The following is a 24,381-nucleotide window of genomic DNA, read 5'->3' as shown; positions in this document are numbered from 1 at the left end:
ATGGGGTGGTTTTTTTTTCATTAGTACTTTTGGAAGGGAACTTTTTGGAAACAGTTCAAAAACAAACAGGAATTGTGGCGAAACCGGTGTCTCGTGACGATCCTCGGTTGGCCGCGTGCCCAAAATATCGGCTGTTGAAATACATAATGTCTTTGATACAAAACCGCTGAGCAAAGTCAAATAAAAGAAATCATGTTTATATGTGTCCTAGGTTTGTTTGCGTATTCGCACATGGAGTTCGAGGTGGACCGAGACAAAGGACAAAACGGCGACCCACCCCTAAGCGAGATGGCCGTCAAAGCGTTATCTATACTCCAGAAGAACAACAAAGGATTTTTTCTGTTTGTAGAAAGTGAGTACATTTTGACGATTCACATGTCATAGTAATGGGTAGGTGTGCTCACGTCGGTCGTGATGACTGTTATTGTAGTCATTCCAAACAAATTAAATCAAACACAAATTATTCCAAATCCATACAAACAAGAGCCATAGAAATGCAAATATGGGCCATAAATAATCTATACAGTTTTAAATAATACACAATATTATTTATTTGTATAATTGCATATATTCTGATAATTATTTACATTCAAATTACGGATCACAATACAATACACCAAAATTCATGACACTGGAAGTTTAAATTAACTAAATACATAATGTCCATACTAAACATGTGTTTTTCATTTAAAACATTAATAAAGCCAACTAAAATAAAATATAGATTTTTTCATTTTAAAACTAACACTATACGTTTAAAATTAAAGTATATAGATACGTGTTAATTATTCAGCTTATGCCATGTCTAAACTAAACGAAAAATAAATTGTTCTTTTTCTAAATTACATTATAACCTAATTTTGTTAAAACATAAAAATAAAATAAGTGCTCTCACTTCGTTGAAGTGTGCGTTTAATGGGAAAAAAAGGTAATCTGTGTACACACATATTATTACTTGTGTGTGACTCAGCTTACGATATAAAAATATAATTTATTCTGTCAAATTACTAAATTCTTACTACCGATATAATCCCGACATCCAGCTTTCTCACAAGGAAGAAAGTCTTAAGGAAAATAACACCAATAACTTATCCAAATTAGACAAGACTTCAAGAAATTGGTTATTATAAAGTCTTCCAACGTGAATATAACCATGATAAAAAAATATATTATTTTCATATCGATGTACATATAGGTACTTAAGTTCCAAACGTGTATAAAATAAAGAACACAATAATTGGTTTACAAAAAATCGTACATTTATAAAATACATTTTTTTATTTAACTGAAGTCATCTGATGCAAGTGACAAATAATTCAAAAACTGAAACTAAATTTACTTCAATATAAATATTTAATCGAAGTAATACTTTTTGTTACAAACTATACCTAATTTACTATGTAACATTTTCATACTAGTTATTACATATCTATTTAAGTTTATGTATAATCTTTTTATTCACATAATGGTTAAAAAAAACCATTAGCTACTACTTGTATACTCGTTTTTTTTTATCGCTACAAAACTATTGTAACGTTAACAGAATATTATTGTTCGAACATGGTCATAGTTAAATCATTGATGTAAATAGTATAAGGGGGAGTCTTATCTCCCACCCCCACTTAAATTTATCAATAAAGGTACCTCCTAGACAGTTCAAAAAATTATCTAAACATACATTAGGTATATTTAAGCAACCTGTTAACAGTCCTTTATGTGATAAACACGTATTCAAGTATTTAAGTGATACAAAATACATCTATTGATTTACGTCCTATTTCAGACATCAAAAGAGAACACAATGTTATTAAAAGCATCGATATTTTAAAAAGGTTTTCAGACTTCAGTCAAAGGAGATCGCATTATTTACACAATATTAAATGAAAGAAATACTATGTTTGATAATATCATTATTATTTGTACATAAATAAAGACGTGAGATTGTTTTGATTACGTGGTATACAGTTTTTTTATACAGGTTGTCCATAAAAAAATTTAGTCAATATTATTAGAAATTGAATTTGATATGTAATAATATAATTTTCTGTAAGCTGTAAAATTATTTCTAGTTACTAGGTAATAGTTATATCAGGGTTGGTATAATATATGACTTCAAATATTAATTTACTCTAAAATAGTAAAATTCTAGTATAATTGTGATTTTCTAAAATTATTTTGCCTTGTTAAAATTGGGCATAATAATATACAATAGTTGTATAAACTGTTTTCAATTTCCAATAATTTAAGGTAGTGCAAGTTTTATACGGTATAATACTGGTACAATACCGGTATAATACGGTATTATACAAGCAAAATAATACCGTTTTTTAATATCTCTATATATAAATGATTAGGTTCAGTAATCATTTTAGGCAAAATTTGAAATAAGAATCTTAAGGGCTATAATGGAGGAAGATACCGTTCCCAATGATATTATTTTAAAACTTTGGTGTAGTGAGCTAGAGCCCCCATAACTTCAAAATCCTAATCAAGCTCACGATAGCCATACAAAAAATATAAGCTCAGGCAAATTAAAATCAATAAAAATTTTAAAACCATTAATAATTTATTAGTGTGTGTAACCGCTTGTTTTTTTTTTTTTTACCCGGGAAATCTTTTAGGTGGCCGCATCGACCACGCGCATCATTACAACAATCCTTACAGGGCGTTAGAGGAAACGCTTGTGCTGGAGTCCACGCTGGAAGCCATTATGTCTAAGGTAGACTTGTCGGATACACTCATCGTTGTCACAGCGGATCATTCGCATGTAATGACAATGGGAGGATTGGCAACCCCTCGAGGCAACGACATATTGGGTACGTGCAATTTCATCCCTACTCAATATTGTGCTACACTAAGCAATATATTCGATGGCTTGTTTATTTTTTGTCACTTAATAATAATAGTCTCAACCGAAATGTCTTCCATCAGTTCGATTGATTGCACTATTTAATAAAACTATTTTCCAAACTTATTCCAACTTTTGAATAACTTGTTTTTGATCTTATTTATTCAACGATGGAATAAAACATTTCAAAATATTAATTATAAAACAATTTAAACTTTTCTAAAGAAGATTCGAAAATTCCTACTCAACATTCCAATTTAATCAGATTAAATAAGTGTTGTTAGGACGGTGTAACTTTCCGTGACAGTGTTAGTAAAAAGTTACAAGCTAAAAATGAAAGTATTTTTTTCGACTTACCAATAAATAGTATTTACGTGTCCGTGCGGAAGTTCAAAGTAGTTTCTTGTCTTTCACTAAAAACCATTTTACTACCATACTAAAACCGAATCAACATCATACCACGTTCAAATAAATTGCTTATACTGTATGAAAAAAATAATATATATTTGTAATACCCAAAAAATAACTTTACACGACTAAATTGAATTTAAAAGAACAGTTAAAAGACATATCTTTATGATTTTATTTATAAATATTTAGATACAATCATGACACTTTTCTAACGACTTTTGTTGTTTTGAAGTCGTAACTTAAAATTTGTTTTTCAAAGTTTGTATATTACACAAATTACCAAAATTAAATTATCGCTTTTTCAAACAATTTATCAATACACACATTCCCAAATACTACCTTGTTTTAAAGAATATTTGGTGAAATCACACTAGATTAGCCTCTTTTTTCAACGATATTTTCTAATTTATTTTTCTAATATTGTAGTACGGTATGTTCAATTAATGTTTCCAAAAACATTATATTTTATTTTTTTATTATTAATTAACCCGTGGCAACTTAGGCCATTGGGTGGTTTTTAACTGTGAGGGAGGGTAATGTAGGTTCAAACACGTATGTTTGTTGGTTTGGCAGATTTTTTAGTAGGCACCCGTAGGTATCTGCCATACCGTTGTGGAGGATGGCGGCACTTCTCTCCGGACACCGTGACTTGCCCGAAGAAAAATGCCGTCCGTGACCGAAGTTTTGAACCGGCGTCGGTGCGCGTCGCAACCGACGCCTTACGTCCCTCAAAACATTATATTATTGTACACTTCTAAGTCAAAATATGTCAATTGTAACAGCGTACAATGTGGTATAAACAGCATAATATTAGTGTAATATTTTTTTTTCAATCATATATAGGTAATATTAATAATAATAATATAGGCAATGGTAAAAACTTTGAAATCACCAAAATTATGTTATATCTTCGTTTTAAGAAATTTAAAAATTATATTTAATGTAAAAAGAATGATTCGTCTAGCAAAGAAAAAGTCGATGTATTCACACACAAATATTTGTCACAGACCTAATTTATATAATACAATATTATAACAACGAATACACATCAAAAGTTGACATACATAAGATGTATATTATTTTACATGCACGCAATATAAATTTACTTGCTTGTTATTGCTCCGCTTGAGACTGTATAATACAAAATATAGTAAAATTTATACAGTAAACAAAACTTTCAAACTAAATTAAACAATAATAGTACATTGTTTACAGTTCATATTATATAATTAAACTTAGACAAAAACAAATAATTAATTCGATTTTTGGAACATCTTTTAATCGTAATTTGTTGACCATTTTCAAAAATTTAATATTTAATATTTAATAGTCTTTAACTTGTATAGATACCTACACATTTTTTTTGTAAAATGTAATGCAAGTTTAAAATATTGTGGTTAATAAAACATTAAAATTAATTGTTAACAATATATTAACATAACGTTTGAACGATGAGCCAAGCTTGACACTACACAATACACATAAAATAGAGACCAATCAAAAAAACTGACGTAATAGTTTTTTTTTATGTCAACAATTCTATAATTTCTAAGTAATATATTATTTTCATTATAGGGTACAATAATATTATAAGCAATTACGTTTATTTATTTGCATTTAAAAAATCTGCTTAAAGGTGTGGGGTAAGAACCACCAGTGACGGCATTTCAGCGTGAATTTCTGTTGTTAATGGCGTTTGCTAAGTATTACTAATATTAGGTATCAAGGTCTTTGTCGCCTGAGCCTACTGGGAAAGGGGTTCCGAAAGTAAAGATTGTTAAAAGTTTATGAACGAAAGGATTAACATGACGATACTATAACAAAATACAATTCAACCTTAGAAGTTTTTCATTTTTCAATAAATATTTCACGTTAAAGACTTCGAAATAATGAAATAAAAGAAATATTGATCAAACATTTTGAGTTTTAACGTTTTGTGACCGGATACAACTTTTCAACTTTTCTTTCTAACCGATTTTGAGTGACGCTTTGTATATCGCCACAGAAACATAAATTAAAATATTGGATTATAATATTATAATAATATTCTTAATTCATTAAATTCTCAACACGAATTGACATGATACTAGATAATTTTCTAATGTACTATAACCAAAAACATAACATCTATAATTCGTCAATTTTCCTCGCCGATGAAAAATATTTAGTAGAATGCTACATTTATAATATTTCATATTTTTTTGGATGAAAAACTGCTGATGGATTGTCTGGTGACGGAGCGATAACAAACAATTACCGAATTTACATACTACACTATGGGTGATTTACACTTCATATCTAGTTGAAATCAGAAAACTTGTTATTTTACAGAGAAGGTACCTAGCAAATTAAATGCATATTTTATGATACACTCGACTGTGAACAACATATTTTTTTAAAGCAAGAACATCATCGTAACTAGCAATATCGCGTAACAACATTATGGTTTCCCAGTTAATACTACGGTACAATATCGTACTATTGAGTCATAATACCATTTCGAATGTTTTGCATCGACTTTAACGAACGGATGTCTAAGCATAATGGCTATCGTAAAAGTACATCCTTAAGAGTATAATATGCATACATCATGATATTTATATATATGGTTTTTACGGGCACTATAATGGTATATGTAGGTATATTATAATATTTATCATGTACATATATATTTGCATTCTACACTTTTATAAAACGATGCGAAAGTTGAATGTTTATTTTTATGTTTACTGGTTTTTCATTTCCTATTTTCCGTCGTGACACATAAACGAGTTTATAAATGTATACATTTTACATCTGAGAGGATCTGATGGCGTAAAACAACGTAAGAATCGTACGACAGTTTCATCGTCTTTCATTCCTTCGTGACACAAAGGATGTATAGCTATACGGAGAGTAAAATAAATAAAATCCTCATATCTCTCATAGTTTTTTTTTTTTATTTTTATTTTGTATGGATGTTTATAATATAGAATATGTGTTTTATACGCAAAAAAAAGAAATCAAATAAACCGTACAGCGAACGCAGAGTTCACAATATTTTAACTATAACGCGACGATGTAATATTAACGAGGACACCTTATATAAAAGTCTCGAATCGTCATTAGCACCGTGCTAAGATGTAATATTTATACGTTGTTTAGAAATTCATGAACAATGAGCTTTAAATTTATATCCATTATCGTGCAGTGTAGTGTATTGTTAGTGATATAAATTGGCCCTCGTAGACTTCACACTTCGCTCACATGTTGAATGGCATAATATTATGTCTATAATACAAATATCTACGCACTTAACACAAACTAGAATTTTGTGAACGCTTACGTTTTTAGACGCACATAATTGCAACATTATATTATTTTACATTTAGAGATGGTTATGCTAACGTAAATTTGGTAACCAATATTCCAACAACAAAAAAATGAATAAAAGTTAAATGTTCAATCTTTTTTTAAATTTAAAAAAATTACTAATTGAATGTGTTAACATCCAGCTAAGACCATAAATACTAAAAAGTCATAAAAATACATTATTTTTAAATATTATCAAGTATAGAAAAATTGCCAGTTTGAATTTCATAAATTATTTACCATCACTGTAACTATCACAAATTTTATAAAACTGCAAAGCTTATATAACATAATATATAATATTCAATTTAACTGATTTTTTAATATATTCTGATAAATAAAAAAAAATATATATACAGGGTGATTCTTTTATCAAACAACACTTATTATTTGAAAAAGTATTGACTTTTTTCAAAATTTTTTTTTTTCAAAATTGTAGATTTACGCTGTTCTAGAATTGAATATTTTTTTTATATTTTTCACCCTTATATTTATTAGGTAAACCACCATCAACTTTTGATTTTCAAATGGTAACCTATACTTAAAATTTCATAATTGAATAAAACTATTTTTTTCATTAATTATTACGTTCAAATTTTCATTTTTCGTTAATCCGTTGATGAGATATTGTTCCTCAAAGTTGGGTGGTTTTGGGAGGTAGTTATTGTGTGTAAATGTGTTATACCTCGTCAGTAGATATTATCTCTACTAGGATTTTTATTTCCCAGGGTTAAAAGATATTACACTTTTCAAATCAGTTCATAAAGTACTTAGAGCCCCTAAATGTATTTTATTATGCCGATTTTTCAGGGAGTCACACAGTTTTACCCCACGAAGGTGATTGCGGCACTGGTCATTGGTCGTAATAATTATTATCAATTATAAAGACCAGAAGTTATAAGTAATAAATTCGATATCGTTCGACCCAAGATATAGCGGTGATTATCTTTGTACCTGATAGCTGGTAATACCTACATACAATAACAGACGATCATATTATTGGGTATACGTATACCTAGCTAATTGGACTGCTTCTGTTTGTAGATTTGATCACGATTTAATCTCTATTCTATGCCGACTACAACACACCATAGAGTAACATACGGAAATACAGAATTATTTTAGTCCATAAGTTGTCCATGGTTTATCACTCTAAGACCGTGATCATTACAACTGTCTATCATAAAGAAAATACAGTGTTACCAGTATGTGTATTTACAAAATAAATAGTAGCAGTAACTTACTGTTAATTTATGTCACAAATAAAATCCTGTTTTTGTTACTCAATTAGACAGTCTGTACTACAGTTGCAACAACTAGATTACTGATAATAAAACTTCTAAAATTATTAAAAATCTGTATTTCAATGATAAATGTATACAATAACAATTAATAATAAATGTACAAATTATGATATAATGGACCATAATATTAACAATAAATTAACTTAATTTTTTTTTTATACATATTTTAATAATATACATATAACTGTGTATAGCTTTGGTAGATTTAACTAATACAAAATAATGTGTTAATTATTATTATACATTTAATATTTATATTTTCTACTGTTTACCATATGGATACTATAAACATGTAAATACCAGAATACCTATGAGGATTTAATATTTTTAATAATAATTTTTTTTTTTTTGAACAAATCAAATATTGTACCTCTTCTTATACATATAAAATATCATTTAGGCACATGCACATCGAATAAAGAAGTTTGACAAGTACATAACACTAGGGTCTGTGAAAATTTAACATTTTAACTTTTTTTATAGTCCCGAAGAATCAAGATAAAAATTAATTTTACACATAATATAACACTAATTGTACAGTGGTATTAAAATTACAATTTATTACAAATCTGGAAATACAATACCAACATAAATTTAAATAATATTTTCAACAAGTTAACATTATATAATACCTAATAAATATAACTCTGAACTAATTTAATATTAGGTATAAACAACTTTTTTTTATGTTTACAATTTTAATTTAATGCATTTACAATTCCAAATCAAATATTAGTATAATATAAATAATTCGCCATAGGTCACTTCAATAGTTGTAATATACTTGGTAGGACTAGGTCTTTTTGACCAATCACATGAATTTAATCAATAGGTAGGTATTTAAATTATAATGATATACATGCAAATACATAAGGCACTAATAAACTTAAATAATTATAAAAAAAATCATATTCTCAATGTCATGAACAGGGTTTGAGACCATTGTCACAGAAGGGTCTTTAGCACGCCAAGCTCTAATTTAGCACCCCTTGTTTTTTTAGATTTAACTATCATTATTATAGTGAAATGCCATCAATTTAATGTTTTTAAAATATGAAATATTATAGCACCCCACATTTTAGAGTGTTCTTTTTAACACATTTTAAATTTTTTAATGTATATTTTCTACTTTAATATGATGCAAGTGATAACCACTAACAAAAACTAGGGAGAGAATAACCATTTTTTAGATTGCTTAATTTTGATTATTTAAATGTTTGATTTGATGATTTTAGGTTCTGTTTAGCCCTGAACCCTGTTCACGACCGAATTTCTCACATTTTATACTGATATTATCGTGAACCATTAAACAATTTTACTTTAATAAGCCCAGGACTATGAAAAATCTATTTCAAAATGATGATACAGTTTAATCAAAATGTTCGTTTTGCAGTTATGCAAAATATGAGTAAAGATAAAACATGTATTCAAAAAATTAAAACAAACTTTTCAATCACCCCAGACTTAGTAAAATTTAAAAATGGTGTTAATAATATTCTTATTTGAATTTAGTACTAATTATTATTTAATGACAACACCAATCATTGACAAAAGTAATTAAGTATTTATCATTATACAATGTAATACTAATATCATTAAAAAAAATATATGTATATTAATAATAATACATTTATATTTTTTTAAATACTTTACATTGAGCATTTATACTGTTGTTAAAGTAATAACTGAAAAATAATTATAAATCACATACCTATTTTTTTTTTTTTTAAATTCTTTATTTGATTTACACAATCTACATATTATATTGTGTGTATTAAACACAACATACATTATTTTATCTTTTGATTTGTAATGATTGATGTTGTCACCTCATTTAAATTAATTAAAATATCATACAAAGTACAAAACATTAACATTCACAACATTTTTAGTTTCAATACACATCATTTGTAATATGTATGCACTTAGTCCAGCTACATTTTTCCCACTTCTTTGCAATTGTCTTGAATATCTAAAAAATTGAATTTTCAATATAATAATTTAATAATATTACAATTAAAAATATTTATACATACTTTATTTTGTTCTGTAGTCTGTTGAAATACTTAAATCCAATATGTGAAAAATTATTTTTATTTTTCACAGTTACCATTTTAAAATGTAATTAAACATAGCAGTATGAATATAATTTTAACATACAGGATCTTCTGAATTGTGTGTCATAGGTAGCTGATTCCATTATGGCATATTTAAATTAGGTAAAATGACCTATGTGAAACTGATTTTGAATCATCACATATTATGTAGATAAATAATTTTCTATTCACTTTTAGTTTAGGAACTAAAAAGTGGAGATTTTGATATAACATTTGTAGAGTAGGTATAGACTTTCATGAAAAACCCAGTGTCCAGCTGAGTATTGTAATGACTAATTTTAAATAATATGGAAATATTATCGCAATATTTCTGTGTTGTCATATTATGCCACTTCATTGTATAACAACTCATATATTATCCAGTAAGTACCAGTGTTCCTTGGTTAGGTATACATTTGAACAAAAATAGTGTATTATGTATAAATGATTAAACTGAAATCAGAATGTCTAAAGTTAATGACATACTCATTGTATTATTTATTTTAATTTTGGCCACTACCAACTAGTAAAACTTAGTACTTACCAATAAATTGTACAAATGTAATCACCAAGCATCTAATTCAAGTGTAATAAGTAAATTTAGGTACTTATATGATTGATAAAGTATTAAATTATTAAATAAAATACGTAAATGTGGTGAATAATTATATTATATTATACAAGAACTAATAGGTATTTCAAAAATAAAATACCTACGACCACGAGTCACGATTAAATTAGTTCCGAGTTATTATCTTAACCATTAATTGTCTACAACTAACGGATTGTTATGTGATTAACGCTAACCCAGTATAAGGTATACTTCCATATCATGTAACCACGGAACCACGATATCAGCGCAGAGCACGATAAACATGGTAGATGATAGTAGGTACTATCTAGTATCTGTTATTACCTAATCGCAAATCCACCATAGATATTGTAAGATATATGCGCATATCAGTCTAATCACTAATCAGACAACAATCACGTATCGTTGTGTCCGTTGTCACAAATTGTCGGTACTCCATACTTAATAGGTATTTAATGGGGTCGACGGAATTACACGCGAGTATGCGCAAGTGACACTAATGGTCCAATTACTTAAAATATGACATTATGACAATAAGTTATCAATTATCATTACCTTGGGTTCGAATGATATAGGATTTAAAACTTTTAACTTCTGGTTTTTATAATCGATAAGAATTATTATGACCAGTGACGAAATCACCTTTAGTGGGGCGAACGGCGGACACCCAGCCAAATGGATATTATACAATACATTTAGGGGCACAACTCAACCTTACTGCACCTACTTGAATTGATTTTAAAATGTAATATCTTTAGCCCCGGGGCATACAAATCCTAATAACTGCGGTATCTACTGACGAGGTATAACACATTTACTGTACACACACCCAACTACCTCCCAAAACCACCTAACTTTGAGGAGCAATATCTCATCAACGGATTAACGAAAAATGAAAATTTGAACGTAATAATTAATGAAAAAAATAGTTTTATTCAACTATGAAATTTTAAGTATAGGTTACCATTTGAAAATCAAAAGTTGATAGTGGTTTACCTAATAAATATAAGGGTGAAAAATATAAAAAAAATATTCAATTCTAGAACAGCATAAATCTACAATTTTGAAAAAAAAAAAATTTTGAAAAAAGTCAATACTTTTTCAAATAATGAGTGTTGTTTGATAAAAGAATCACCCTGTATATTGACATAATACATTTATATGGGAGATAAGCTTACATTGTTTATATTTAATTGCATGGTTGAAGTCCAGAGTCCTATAAAAAAAAAAAGTTAACAGATATAAAATGTAAAAAATTATTGTAATTAGAAATACAATTTTCAAAAACAAATAATTCGTGAATATTTTCTTTTTTTATGAAACCGTGAAAAAAATGTAAAATTATTAAGACTATTGACATGGAAATAATATGTATGCCTATTCGTTGTATTTACATAACAAATACCATTACAGTAATGAACATCCAACACGACACAATTTGTTATTTATTTATTTTGACGTTTATGTTTAGTGATGACTTGTTTAACGAAAACAACTTGGACTCTAAGGGAAACGTACAATAAATCATAATCCGAAAGCAATGACAAGTACGATTTATTGTTGGAACGTTATTTTTTACCAAACTATGTTCATTTACCATGACCCTAGCTTAATCGAAACCCTCCGGAAACCACAATCCCACAGTTATATGCATAATTTCGTTATCAACTTTTTCTCGTTCATCTAAAGAGGCCACCGCGTAAATGACACTTCGGGGATTTATTTTCCCGGGGTTCGAGCTTTTTCAGTTCAATTTACATGATTTGAGTACTATAATCGTTCAAATTATAGATTAAAATTTACATGTATTAAGCATAGTTGTTGTGCACTGGGCACGATAATATTATTATAACGTGAAAAGAATATTTAATTAATTGCTAAAAAATATCATTCGTTGATTTTAAAAGGTGTTTTAGAGAATACCGGGTGATTATTTTATCATTGAACACTCGTTAAGTATACATGTTTTTGAAACAAAAAACTTTAGATTGTTTCTAATCGTTAAAAACAACATTTTAAAAAGGATATAATATATTATTTTATCCTCGACATTACAAAAGTTTTTTTTTAATTTTTGAATGACAACATATGGTTTAAATTTCATAGTCCATAGTAGTCAGAGTATTTCGATACATAAAAATCGAATTTAAGAGTTTATGAGTTATAAGAGTTTAAAGTTTAGATGATCATTGAGCGGAGTGGAGTGGTTACCCCGCAATTTGTTGGCCAACTACTCCGCTCATCAAAACTTTAAATACTTATAATTCATATAATACTACTCGTTCTAAATTCAATTTTATGTATCAAAATACTCGGAAAAATATTCTACTTTCGAAGATGAAACTAAAACTGCATGTTGTAGTTCAAAAAATCAAAAAAATCAAAAAATTATAAAGTATTATAAGTTATTTTTTTTCTTAAATATATTTATATAAATAACAGGTTAGGTTAGGATTTTGTGTTAATTGATTATATTAATCCACCATAGGTAGAATAAGACAAACTTGGTATAACTTTGAATTTTGGTACTTTAGAGTTAAATCATACACTTACGTACAAACAGCACGGGGTCCGCGATCTACCGCAGGTAGGTTTATTCCGGACAACGGAAAAGTTAAGATTAATTTTGAATACCATACACCGAATATTAAATAACGAATTGGACAAAGTTTGTGTCTTATAGAGTTGGTACATTTAACAGGCAACGTAGTGCACGGGGTTCAGCTAGTTAGTTATAAAAATAAAAAATATTAAATTTTAATAATAAAATAAATAACTAAGTAAATAGTTAATAACAGAGTAAATACTGTAACAACCTAACACACTCATATTCAAAACTCAATAATTTATAAAATAGAAACACAAATCCGGAGAGAAAATTTCAAAAGAAAAGCAAACGAATCAATTTCTCCACAGACAACTAAAATTATTCGCCCGTACTTTTAAAGTCATCTTTAACGTTAGATTTAAAATTTGAAATGGCAACATCAAAGAGTTACGTATGCTTAGTCGTGTTAGGATCCTTTGATACCCCACAAATGTGCTCAATCATGTCTTAAAATATGTGTTTTATGCCCAATCGTGTCATACCCTTTTGAGCACAATGTTTATAATATTATAATGAACATATTTTTAACAATTGTATTAAGGTTAACAAGAAAAATATTGATATTGATTTTTATGTTTCATTTTGATCCAAAATAGATGACCGAATGTAATAAATAAATGTAAATGCATAATAGAATAATTTACCACGTAAGTCGTGTAAAAATGTATATTTTTTTTTTATCGAAAATGTGTTTTATAAATATACTGTCAAACGCATCTATTTCCCACCGATTAAGTACAAAAATACGATAATAATATGATTTTCATAATTTTTTCATTAATGTCAAAATAAATTTCCAAAATCAATTAATTAATAATTTACTCTGAGAAGTGGGTGTACAGTTAAGGTTGCTGAATTTTTACTAGCCCCGGGTGAACCGTTTCCTAGATTGCCTTGTCATCAAACAAATTTGTGGTATGGATCAGAAATACTAATACAATAATAAAAACAGATATAAAAAAATGTCCATTAATTAATTGCTTTTAGATTTATAATTGACAGCCCGTCCGGCCATGGCACTATTACCATCAAAATATAAGCTTTGACAAAAATGTTAGAAAATGTCATACAATTATATATGTCATACAATATAATCTCGAGGACTGAGGCATTGAAAAATAAATTATATAAACTTGTCTCAAATGTCAATGTCAATAATTCTTAAACAGTTAAGCCATTGTACTGAAATGTGTTGATTATATTATACAGTGTGAGGTAAAACATTTTTTTAGAAACTCGTCGTCAACGACGAAGAATGCGCCCAAAGTAGTCCGTTACACCCCGTTCACTATCCTGTACACCAGTGGTTCCCATTAGGTTGTACTAGTGATGTGGATTTTACGTAAAAAAAATTGGTAATTTACCGTAAAATTGGTAATTTTTTATTAAAATTCAATTTATAGTGTACCTGTTGAATTTTTTTACAATATTATGTAAAGAAGGCAAGATAACTATAAAAATATAAAATAAAGCATTAGTATTTACTCCCTTCATTAAAAATAACAATTAATAATTATTAATAGTAAAATATAAAATAAAAATAATTTTGACCTGTTTCAAAAAAAAAATATATAAAATATAGTATTATCGGTCATTATCATTTTATAAAAATCCTGATTTGTATTATAATCCTAATATCTTGATAAAAAATACAAAAACATACAAATTAAGTTGTCACTCAACTGTTTGAACAGTAAAAAAAATGTAAATTGTAAATTTACTTTATTGGTAAAATTTTATGTGGTAAATTTACGAGACTCGCATCACTAGGTTGTACATAGTCCACGACCCGCGGGTTCAGTGGCGTAGACAAGGAGGGGCGTGGGGGTCAGATCCCTCCCCATAGGCTTTTTATTACCTTAGTAAAAGAAAGGGTGGGGTATTTTCCAATTCCCCCCTCCCATTTAGCTGTCATTTTTTTTATCCCTCCCCCCTTTCAGAAATCATGTCTACACCACTGCCCGGGTCAATGTTAAGGAGTCCGTGCAGGTTGTGGTTGACCAAATGTTTAAGCCACATGCATTCGTTCATGATGCCGACGATACCACACTACCACAGGCAAACATTTTTTTCTTCATTTTCATGTTTTTACAAAATTGAAACAATACAATATGACGTGCAGAAGGCGGGAATGTTCCATAAACATATTTTGAAAGAAATGTTCCCAGCCCGGTCCAATTTAAGATTTAGCTAGGGATGCGTGGCTCCATGCTAATAGTTGGGAACCACTGCTGTGATAATATTTATACAAAAGCCCATTTATTTAAGACATTTTATTATTTCTTCCGGTGCTGCAGCCTCAATGGTGGTCAAATCATAATCTTTTCACTACATTAATTTTTGTGTTTAAGTTGTTGCTTCATTTTCTACTAGATAATAAACATCGTTAATACTTTTCCTTTGGCCAACAACCATTCAATATTTTATTTTATTTTTGTTAGTGCGAATAACTAAGTACACTCACTTATTCTAATTTGTTTCTATTCCTAAAGAGTAAAGTGTATGTTATATTATAATGTTGGATAGTACATACTTGTATGTTTGTATATTTTTTTGAAGAAATTATAATCATAATAAATTGTATTATTATTGTTAATTATATGCGAGCAAAATAAAAAAAAGCTAAGAGATATAAAAAAAAAAGGCTCATAATAGTGGTGTACCTAATTTGCCTATATATAACGCCGTGCGAATGAAATGTGATAACTGCAGACATAATAATGCATTAAAACAATTCCACTATATTGTAATGAGATATTTTTAAAAAAAGATATCCTTTGCAAGTTCCAACCAAGGACGAAAAAAAAGAAAGTTATCATCCAAACCTGAAACCATGCATGGATACCTAAATTGATTTTCATGGAATTAAGTGCTATATTATAAAATAACAGATAGTATTATGTCATCAATTATGTACCAAGTCAAAATGTTACATTTTCATTGTATCAGACATCAATCTTATATTATATAATAAATCATACAACTTACGCTTGTAGTCACTTAATTTATTTTGTAATTGTTTATTCATATTTTCAATTTTCTTAGGATTTTAACTGTGATATTAATTTGATGTTTTCAAGCAGAAAAAGAGTGCAACAGTTGTAATTACCATACCTATCAATATAAAATAAATATTTATTGGATTTTATAGTGATCTTTTTCAATTTTATCCAGTAGGCTTTCTAAAAGGAATAAACTACTTAAAACTTAAAAAAAATTTTTGAAGGCCGCAAAAAAATAATAATTTTTTAAATGAGAAAATATTATTTTCGTACATACATAATACAATTTATAATAATACATAACTTTACTATTCTCTGCCAAGGTGAGTGAGGTGAGACTAGTGCTCAACAGTCGTTTCTACCATTTACATTTTTATTTTCTAAAAATATTCCATTTTGTTTTTTTAAGATGAATTCGTACTATTCTATTTTATGTAAAAATATTAAATTACTATTTTGTTAATTAACCTTTTTTTTTTTTAATTACAAAGTATAGTCTTTATTTGTATTATCTTATATTTAATTTTTATTTTCATTATCGTCCTTCTAAATTCTTATAAATTTTTTAATTTTCCAACCATTAACTACTATTATTTCTCCTGTTTATTTTTAGTTAGACCACCACAATGGCCATAATGATGAATGCTCAAATAATTACTTCTACATTCAAAGTTTTAAACTTGTTTTGTTAGTTTTTTTATATCAATTAAGTTTCGGTGTCCTCATTTTTAAAGAAATCGATGTTCAAAATTATCTACAAATTGTATATATTATCAAAGTGGTCGAAGTTGATTTCCTTCGATATTTCTGTAATAATATTTATTTTTTATGTCTTTTCATTATACGCTTTTAATCACGTACTTCAGTGTGGTGTACCGTCAATTTATCGTAAGCGACTTGCCGCGCGATAATTGACCGCAAACATAGCTATATAGGTTAGGTTAGGGCAATTTTAAGGCAAATAGTATTTTTTCTTAACATTATTCGTTCGTTAAAGATCGAGTCTTATCTAACATTGTAGTCGTACCTTATTTATCAGTCCGTATTATTCTCTAATAACCCGATAGTCGTATAGATCACCATGAAACGCTACGACAATACATCAGTACTGACAAAATCGTATATTAATACGATACAATATATTATTATTACACAGACAATGAAGATCTACTGGCGCCGCTGTTGGATTATTTTGAAAATACATGGGTAGGAAAATTAGATAGGAGAGCACAAAGAAAGCCGCCAAAGTATGCAATCACATTATGGAACTGTTTTTCGAGAGTAATCCAAGATTAGCTTCCACAAATAATGCTATAGAAAGGTGGCACAATTGTTTCACATCACTTATAAATAGTATGCATCCTTCAATTTGGCGATTTATAGATGCATTAAAAAAAGAAGAGAGCATTAATCGGTTTAAAATAGAACAATATGTAGGGGGCAACAAGCCCCCCCCCCAAAAAAAAATTTACCGAGATAGAGCAGCTAAAATAAAAAAAATATGTACCAATTATAACAATAATACAAATATTGAAGATTTTCTTCGTGGCATTGCATACAATTTTCAATTGCAAGTTTAATTTTTAGTGTTTTTCATTATTATATACCTACCTTTATGATTTATTATTATTATTTTTTTATTCAATTAAATGTACCAATTTTTTCGATTTATATAAAAAATATTGCATATTATAATTTTAAATTATAAGTTTAATTTGCTTCATTTTTATATGCATAACAACATGTTTAATCCAAGACGAAAAAATATATATATAACAATACATTTAACCAAAGTTGAGCCAAATTTATTCAAATTAAATATGCACCTATTCAAATTAAAAATTATTCCTAAAAATGTTATTTTTCGATCAATTGCCGTGCGGCAAATTGTAATTGCGATCAATTGACTTGCGGTAAATTGTTTACGACCAATTGACATGTATCCCTTCAGTGTAATCGGTTTTTTTTCGATAATCTGATGATACCGATAACCAAACTCTTATCCTAACCAAACCTAACTGTAAGAGCATAATATTTAATTACCCTTTAACCTTGTAATCTCTAACAATTGATTTATAAACACTTCCTCAAATTTAATCGTATGAGTTTTCTGACACGAATTATTTACATAATATTGTGGATACACAAGCCTATTTATACAGTCATATGATGCTTTACAAAATAAATCACAAATTACTTATAATGTTTAAGGTTTTTTTTTAAGTCTGTGACGCAAACAAATAGTTTAAAAAAACACATTGGTAATATTGTAGAATATGTACGAGTTTTTTTTTGTTAGGTTTAAACTAAAATATAAAAGTTAATTTCTTTGAATAAATATTTATGTTGGGTAAAAAAAAATCAAAGAAAATACACGTGAAATACGTTTAAATAAAATCGCACGTTAAAATATTTTTGTCATTGGCAAACAATAATTTTTGCCATTTGAACTACATGTGCACATTGTACATATTTCGTACCCACGCGTACGAAATATGAGGATTATTTCCAACATTACATTATTCGGAGAATGTAGGTGATCGTAATTCATTTTTTTTTTTATTTCGTCCCGATAATGTGCGTGCTCCCCTACGCCCCTTCCACGATTATACCACAATGTTAGTATTTTAATTCCCTTCGATCGATGTACGATTTGTGCGTATTAGACGTGGTTGGTTACACGATACCTATGCGCCTTGCCGTTGTGTTAAAATTGAAATTCATCTTTGAACTTAACCGATGGGCTCTAGTGATGCATAACACTGATATTAAGTATTTACCGTTTTTAAATATTTAATACTTCCTACGATATACTTGCTTTGGCTGTAAGGTTGTGCTTCATTACTGTTCGTCTGTGCGAACATCTTGACGCAATGATCACAGTCATTTTATTTCTCCAAGAACATTGATTTAAAATTGACGTGTACATATTATTTTAAATATGCATCTATAGAGTAAATGTACTCCATGAGATGTTTAAAACATGTTACCAACGCCCTTGATATACCTTCCTAATATAATAATTACGACTATTTTTAAACTATGTATTCTGTCTAATCTACAATGGCAGTTAAAGTTAATGTTATAATATTATGACGTCAATAGGTTATATAACAATTTTGGGAAATGTTTTTTCTTTAATATCCATTATCTGAAATGAGTTCACGAAGATCTCTTTGTGAAATATTCAAACTGCGTATGATCAAAAATGCTCACTTTGTTATATATTGATCGTCTTATAAATTTCAGTTTTTCCGAATATTTATACTTTATAGTTTATAGGAATCATAAGTAAGTGCGAAAATGTTTTTATTTTTATTTTGCAAAATAAAATTCATTTTATAGGAAAAACATTTTTTTTTTATATATATACTTGTTATTGATTTGTTTCATATTATTATGTAGTATTAATTTCACTATTTCAGATAATATACGCCACGTCAATTAAGACTAGTCTTAAAGATATTATTCGGGACTGACATTTCTAAAACAGTGAAATATGAAACACAAACTAAATATGGAACCAAGCCAAGCCTCTAGCATATGGCCAATGCCCAATATAAGCGTTCCAATAAATATTTTTAAAACAATTAATAACCGATGGTTTGTCACAGATGAAACTTTACACAAAGACCAACGCAACAAAAGCGTGGACTTTCTATTTTGTATAATGATTAGCAATTATTTATATTTTATACTAGAAATGTGTGTGTTAGCCCTAACAATTCAATGGACAATAGATTACAGATTGTATAAAAATAATATTAAAAATATGCAATATCACCCCATCCCACCCTCCGCCAGAAAATCGTCCAATATAGTTACACCACTGAATTAAACTATTAAATGTATTGTGGCATTACACTCAAAGATATTATCTCTAAAATGATTGCAATATAATATTGTAAGTATATTTTCAACATAATTATGTAGATGAGCATTTAAAGAGTCCGGCCAAAAAACTGAGTGCAGTACTACTAAGTAGGTAACTATATAATTATGTACCTACTCGACCGTAGTATGTAACATAAATATTTCAAAATCCTCAAATAAATTATAAAAATATTGAAATTGATTAGTGACTCTCGTTATAAATAATATACTTCTGATTTCTAACATAGGTACCTATATTATTTTTACCTATAAACCTAATACCTATAGTGCTGGTGATATAACCTGGTTATAATATTATATCTGTTATTCAAAATGTACTTGTTGATGCTTGCGGGCGTTTGGAAATTCGAGCACGACTAACGCGATCAAACACATCGGATTATGTCTTTTACACTGTGAATATTTCATACCGAAATTTTCCGCGAAATTTGTTTTATTAGCATACCCTTTAAAAGTATTTCAGTAGTTGTCAAACTACAACTATTCGGCTGAACCGAATACCTACCGAGAAGAAACCTCGTGCGCGTATCAATGTTTGATGGAATGTTAACACCCGAATAATAGATATTGTGTGTTCGCTTTCGAGTGAATCCAATACGTCGACCATTGTATTTCGTCGTACCTACCCACTGTTGTGCAGGTGACTGTTCTTTTTTTTCATCTTCTCCTTTAATTCCGAACCTTTTTGACTTTAATATCCACCCATATAGACCCGGTCCTTTTTCTTCTTCTCCGGTGACGTTTGCGAAGCAACGACCCAATAATGGCGAAAACGATTGCCGCGGCCCACCCATATCCTGTCCATTTGTATTGTCCGTACCCAATAATAAACGAAAATCGTTCGATAAAAATAATGTAGATTATTCCGGAGGGCTTTTTCAAAGTGCACAATAAATACGCTTTGTGAAATTCCACAGCTGAATTATGGTATGCAATTTTATATCACAAAGATAGATACATACTGCAGTGAGTACTTCAAAGTTACTACCTATACAATATAACATGTGAACGTGCTTTGTAAGAAATGTTTATGGTCTTTTTTTCTCTTTTTTATTTTCTTTTGCCCACTTAGAATATACCCACAAATATTCCATACTATTCTAGATTACCATTCGTGAGTACACAAATTTATGTTCAAACTCTAAACGGTCGAAATTATATTTTTGAAATAACGTTTATTATTTCACGTTTTCGAGTGACAAATACCTATAAATTTCTCACTACCTATAGGTACTTGTATATGTATATTATATCGGTACCAGACGAATGTTTAAAATAAAATATATCATCGTTTTCAAACCCAATATCTTTACCATATTTTTGCACCGGATTAATTATTGTTATAATTCTATCGATTCGATTTTTTCCACGGGACAAATGCGCCGCGCGCACAGGTCCTTTCCGTTATTATAAATAATTGATTACTATTACGTCTTATAAAATATAGTGCGGTTACGTCCAAACGATAAAGACCGTTGGCGTAAATTGAACACACAGAACGTTTCGGTTATTATAATTTGCGGATAAAACGATGCGCGCTTATAATCTCGGTTAATTTATAATCGTGGAAAACCCCGCCGTTCGCGGCTGCGGTGGCGATGCCCGACGGGGGAATTTCCTGGTGGGGTGGTATAATAATAATAATAATAATAATATTAGTCGCCTCCGCGGGTATAGAAATGGTCTCGAAGAGTCGCGGCTGTCGGTGTGTGGTTGTGGTGGGAGGGGGTGAGGGGTTGGTGCAGGCGGTTCGACGGGGTGAAATGGGGTCGCGGCGTCGGAGAGTTAACATCTCCGGAGGAGGTTAGACGAAAACAAATTGTGTCGGCTGAGGCTTTAACCGGCCGTCTGATTCATGATGGCACTTACGGGCTCTGATGCCAGCAGCCCCGACCACACCGCCGCCGCCATTGATGCGCGGGAAATATGATAGATAGATGGCACGGGCGGCTGCGAAACGGCATCCGGTACTTAGGGATAGAGAGATATACGCTCTGCAACAGTAAAACGGAACTGTTTGCGGGCTTTTCGGATAAACAATCGTTTTAAACGCCGCCGCCGCCACCGCAGCACACGCATATACAATATTATTGAAATATTATACGCGAACGTTGACAGTCCGCGTACAAGGGGATCCGAGTTTTTTTAATTTTTTTTTATCATTTTATTGTTTTATTATCGTATTTGCTGTTTATACGTTGTCTTATTTTTTACGCCGATCCCCCGGTGCGCAGTGTTTTATTGCACAATTGCTGCGTGTTTCTGTTTCCGCGCTGGTCGACAACCCGAACTTCTATAATAATATATTCTTTAAATACCTATGAATAATAATCACAATATATTTATTATTTTTTAGATTCTGAGCGGAGAGATGAATGTAATGATTTTACAATGATGTGTGTGTGTGTTTTTTTTTTTGTGTGCCTGTCATCACCTTTTAAGACAGTAAAAATGTTTAGATCTTCTTCAACAGTAGGTATCTTTTCTAATAAGAAAGTGAATCTAGTTAGTAATTTGGAAAGTAAAAAATAGTTCTTGAAAGCGCAGGGAAAAAGAAAAGTAAAATTAAGGAAAAACGGGAAATTTAACGCAAAATTTGTTTTTGACAAAATCGATTTTGGTTTTTGGTGTAACTCTATAAAACACATAACCGTAGATTTAGCATTTTCTATACACGATAAAATTTGTTTATAGTTATTTTATGTTCAAATTTTGTAGAAATTACATATTATTAAATACCCAAGATTAACGATTTTAGTTAATTTGTTGGAATTTTATAATATTAATTCAACTTACCTACCATATTAATAATAAGTAATAACTAATAATAATATAATTAATATAATGTAAAATATCGACACTGACAAACCATCACCGCTTAGAATCATTTTTCGTATACAATGATATTATATCTTTGAATTCAAATTTAATACCATCCATTTTATAGAGACCCACTTGTAACCTACTGTACAGCAGAGTGACATCCACTTACCCACTTTTTTTTTATTGGTTTTACTATATTTTAAAAGCCTGTGTACTTCTATGCGCTGTGTCTGAAACAAGTTTTTTCTTCTCATATTAATTCTTTATATACACATTTGAAATTAATTATACATCACTTACAGATTACGAAAGGGTACACATTTTTTTTATTTAAAACTATGTATTATTCATATTTATTATTTTTTTTCATGGTTTTACGATATTTTAAAAACCTGTGTATACTTACTAACCTATATACGCCGTCTGAAGCCGATTTTTTTCTTAACATATTGATTCTTTAAACAATATTATGCATCATGACTACTCAAGGATACGATTTTTTTTATTTTAATATTATTCATTATTTTACTATTGTGTTTACTGTTTATATATTTTCTTTTTTTTTACGCCAATCCTTCGGTGCGCAATGTTTTATTGCAGAATTTCTGAATTTCCGTGCTCGTTGCTAAACCGAACTTCAATAATATTCTTTGAAATATATGAATAATAATATTCTTTAAATATGAATAATAATAATAAAATCATATTTTTTTTTTTGGTTTTACATTATTTTAAAAACCTATGTAAGTACTTATACCTATGCGCTGTCTGAAGTCAGTTTTTTCTGATATTGATTATTTATGCATACATTTAGAATTTTTGAAATTTCACATTAATTATACGTCTCTTACAGACTACTCAAGGGTAGAATTTTTTTTATTTTAATGCTTTTATTGTGTTTACTATTTATATTTGTTTTTTTTACCCCGATTTTTTTATGCGCATTATATAACTAAACACTGGCGATCGTATTATAATACTTTCAATAATATATCTTTTAAATATGAATAATATGTACCTACGTAATAATAATAAAATATTTATTGTTTCACAAATTTGGTTTTTGGTTTAACAAGATTTTAAAAACCTGTGTACCTACTTACACGTTTTATTTCGTACTCTGAAGACGCCTTTTTTCTGAACATCTTGATTCTTTATACATGTAGAATTTAAAGTACAAAATAAATTTCACACGATCTATACTCAATTTACGTCTTATAGAGTACTTCACGTTATAAATGATTTTGGATGGTTTGTAGTATATTATTGTAATAACAATGTTATAACTGTTAGTATATAACAGTATTTTTTTTTGAAATTACAGTGTACCAATACCATACACATCTTTAAATAAAAAAAGTCCCCTTGATCTGTTCAGAATTTTAAAAAAATATAACTATTTTAAAATCACTTTGCATTAAATAATTGTCACAATAAATAGAAGAATATTTT

The 24,381-nt window shown here is 28.9% G+C and overlaps 1 protein-coding gene and 1 long non-coding RNA gene across 3 annotated transcripts in view; one reads left to right on the top strand and one right to left on the bottom strand.

Annotated features, from left to right (window-relative positions):
- The window catches only part of LOC132944311 (alkaline phosphatase-like), a 279,149-nt gene that overhangs the window by 207,715 nt on the left and 47,053 nt on the right, over positions 1 to 24,381 (top strand). For both annotated transcript variants that reach the window (XM_061013591.1, XM_061013592.1), the window contains exons 7-8: positions 212 to 352; positions 2,622 to 2,816. In XM_061013591.1, the coding sequence (XP_060869574.1) occupies positions 212 to 352; positions 2,622 to 2,816 (336 nt within the window). The remainder of the gene's footprint in view (positions 1 to 211; positions 353 to 2,621; positions 2,817 to 24,381) is intronic.
- LOC132944314 (uncharacterized) lies at positions 9,644 to 12,342 on the bottom strand. Its single transcript, XR_009664442.1, has 3 exons — positions 10,555 to 12,342; positions 9,951 to 10,463; positions 9,644 to 9,886 (listed from the first exon to the last, which is right to left on the bottom strand). It is a non-coding gene; the product is annotated as an uncharacterized LOC132944314 (long non-coding RNA).

Source organism: Metopolophium dirhodum, chromosome 5 (assembly GCF_019925205.1).
Source record: "Metopolophium dirhodum isolate CAU chromosome 5, ASM1992520v1, whole genome shotgun sequence".
Classification (NCBI taxonomy): Eukaryota; Metazoa; Arthropoda; class Insecta; order Hemiptera; family Aphididae; genus Metopolophium; species Metopolophium dirhodum.
The sequence above is the reverse complement of the archived record's forward strand: the minus strand, read 5'-3'. Positions and strand labels throughout refer to the sequence as shown.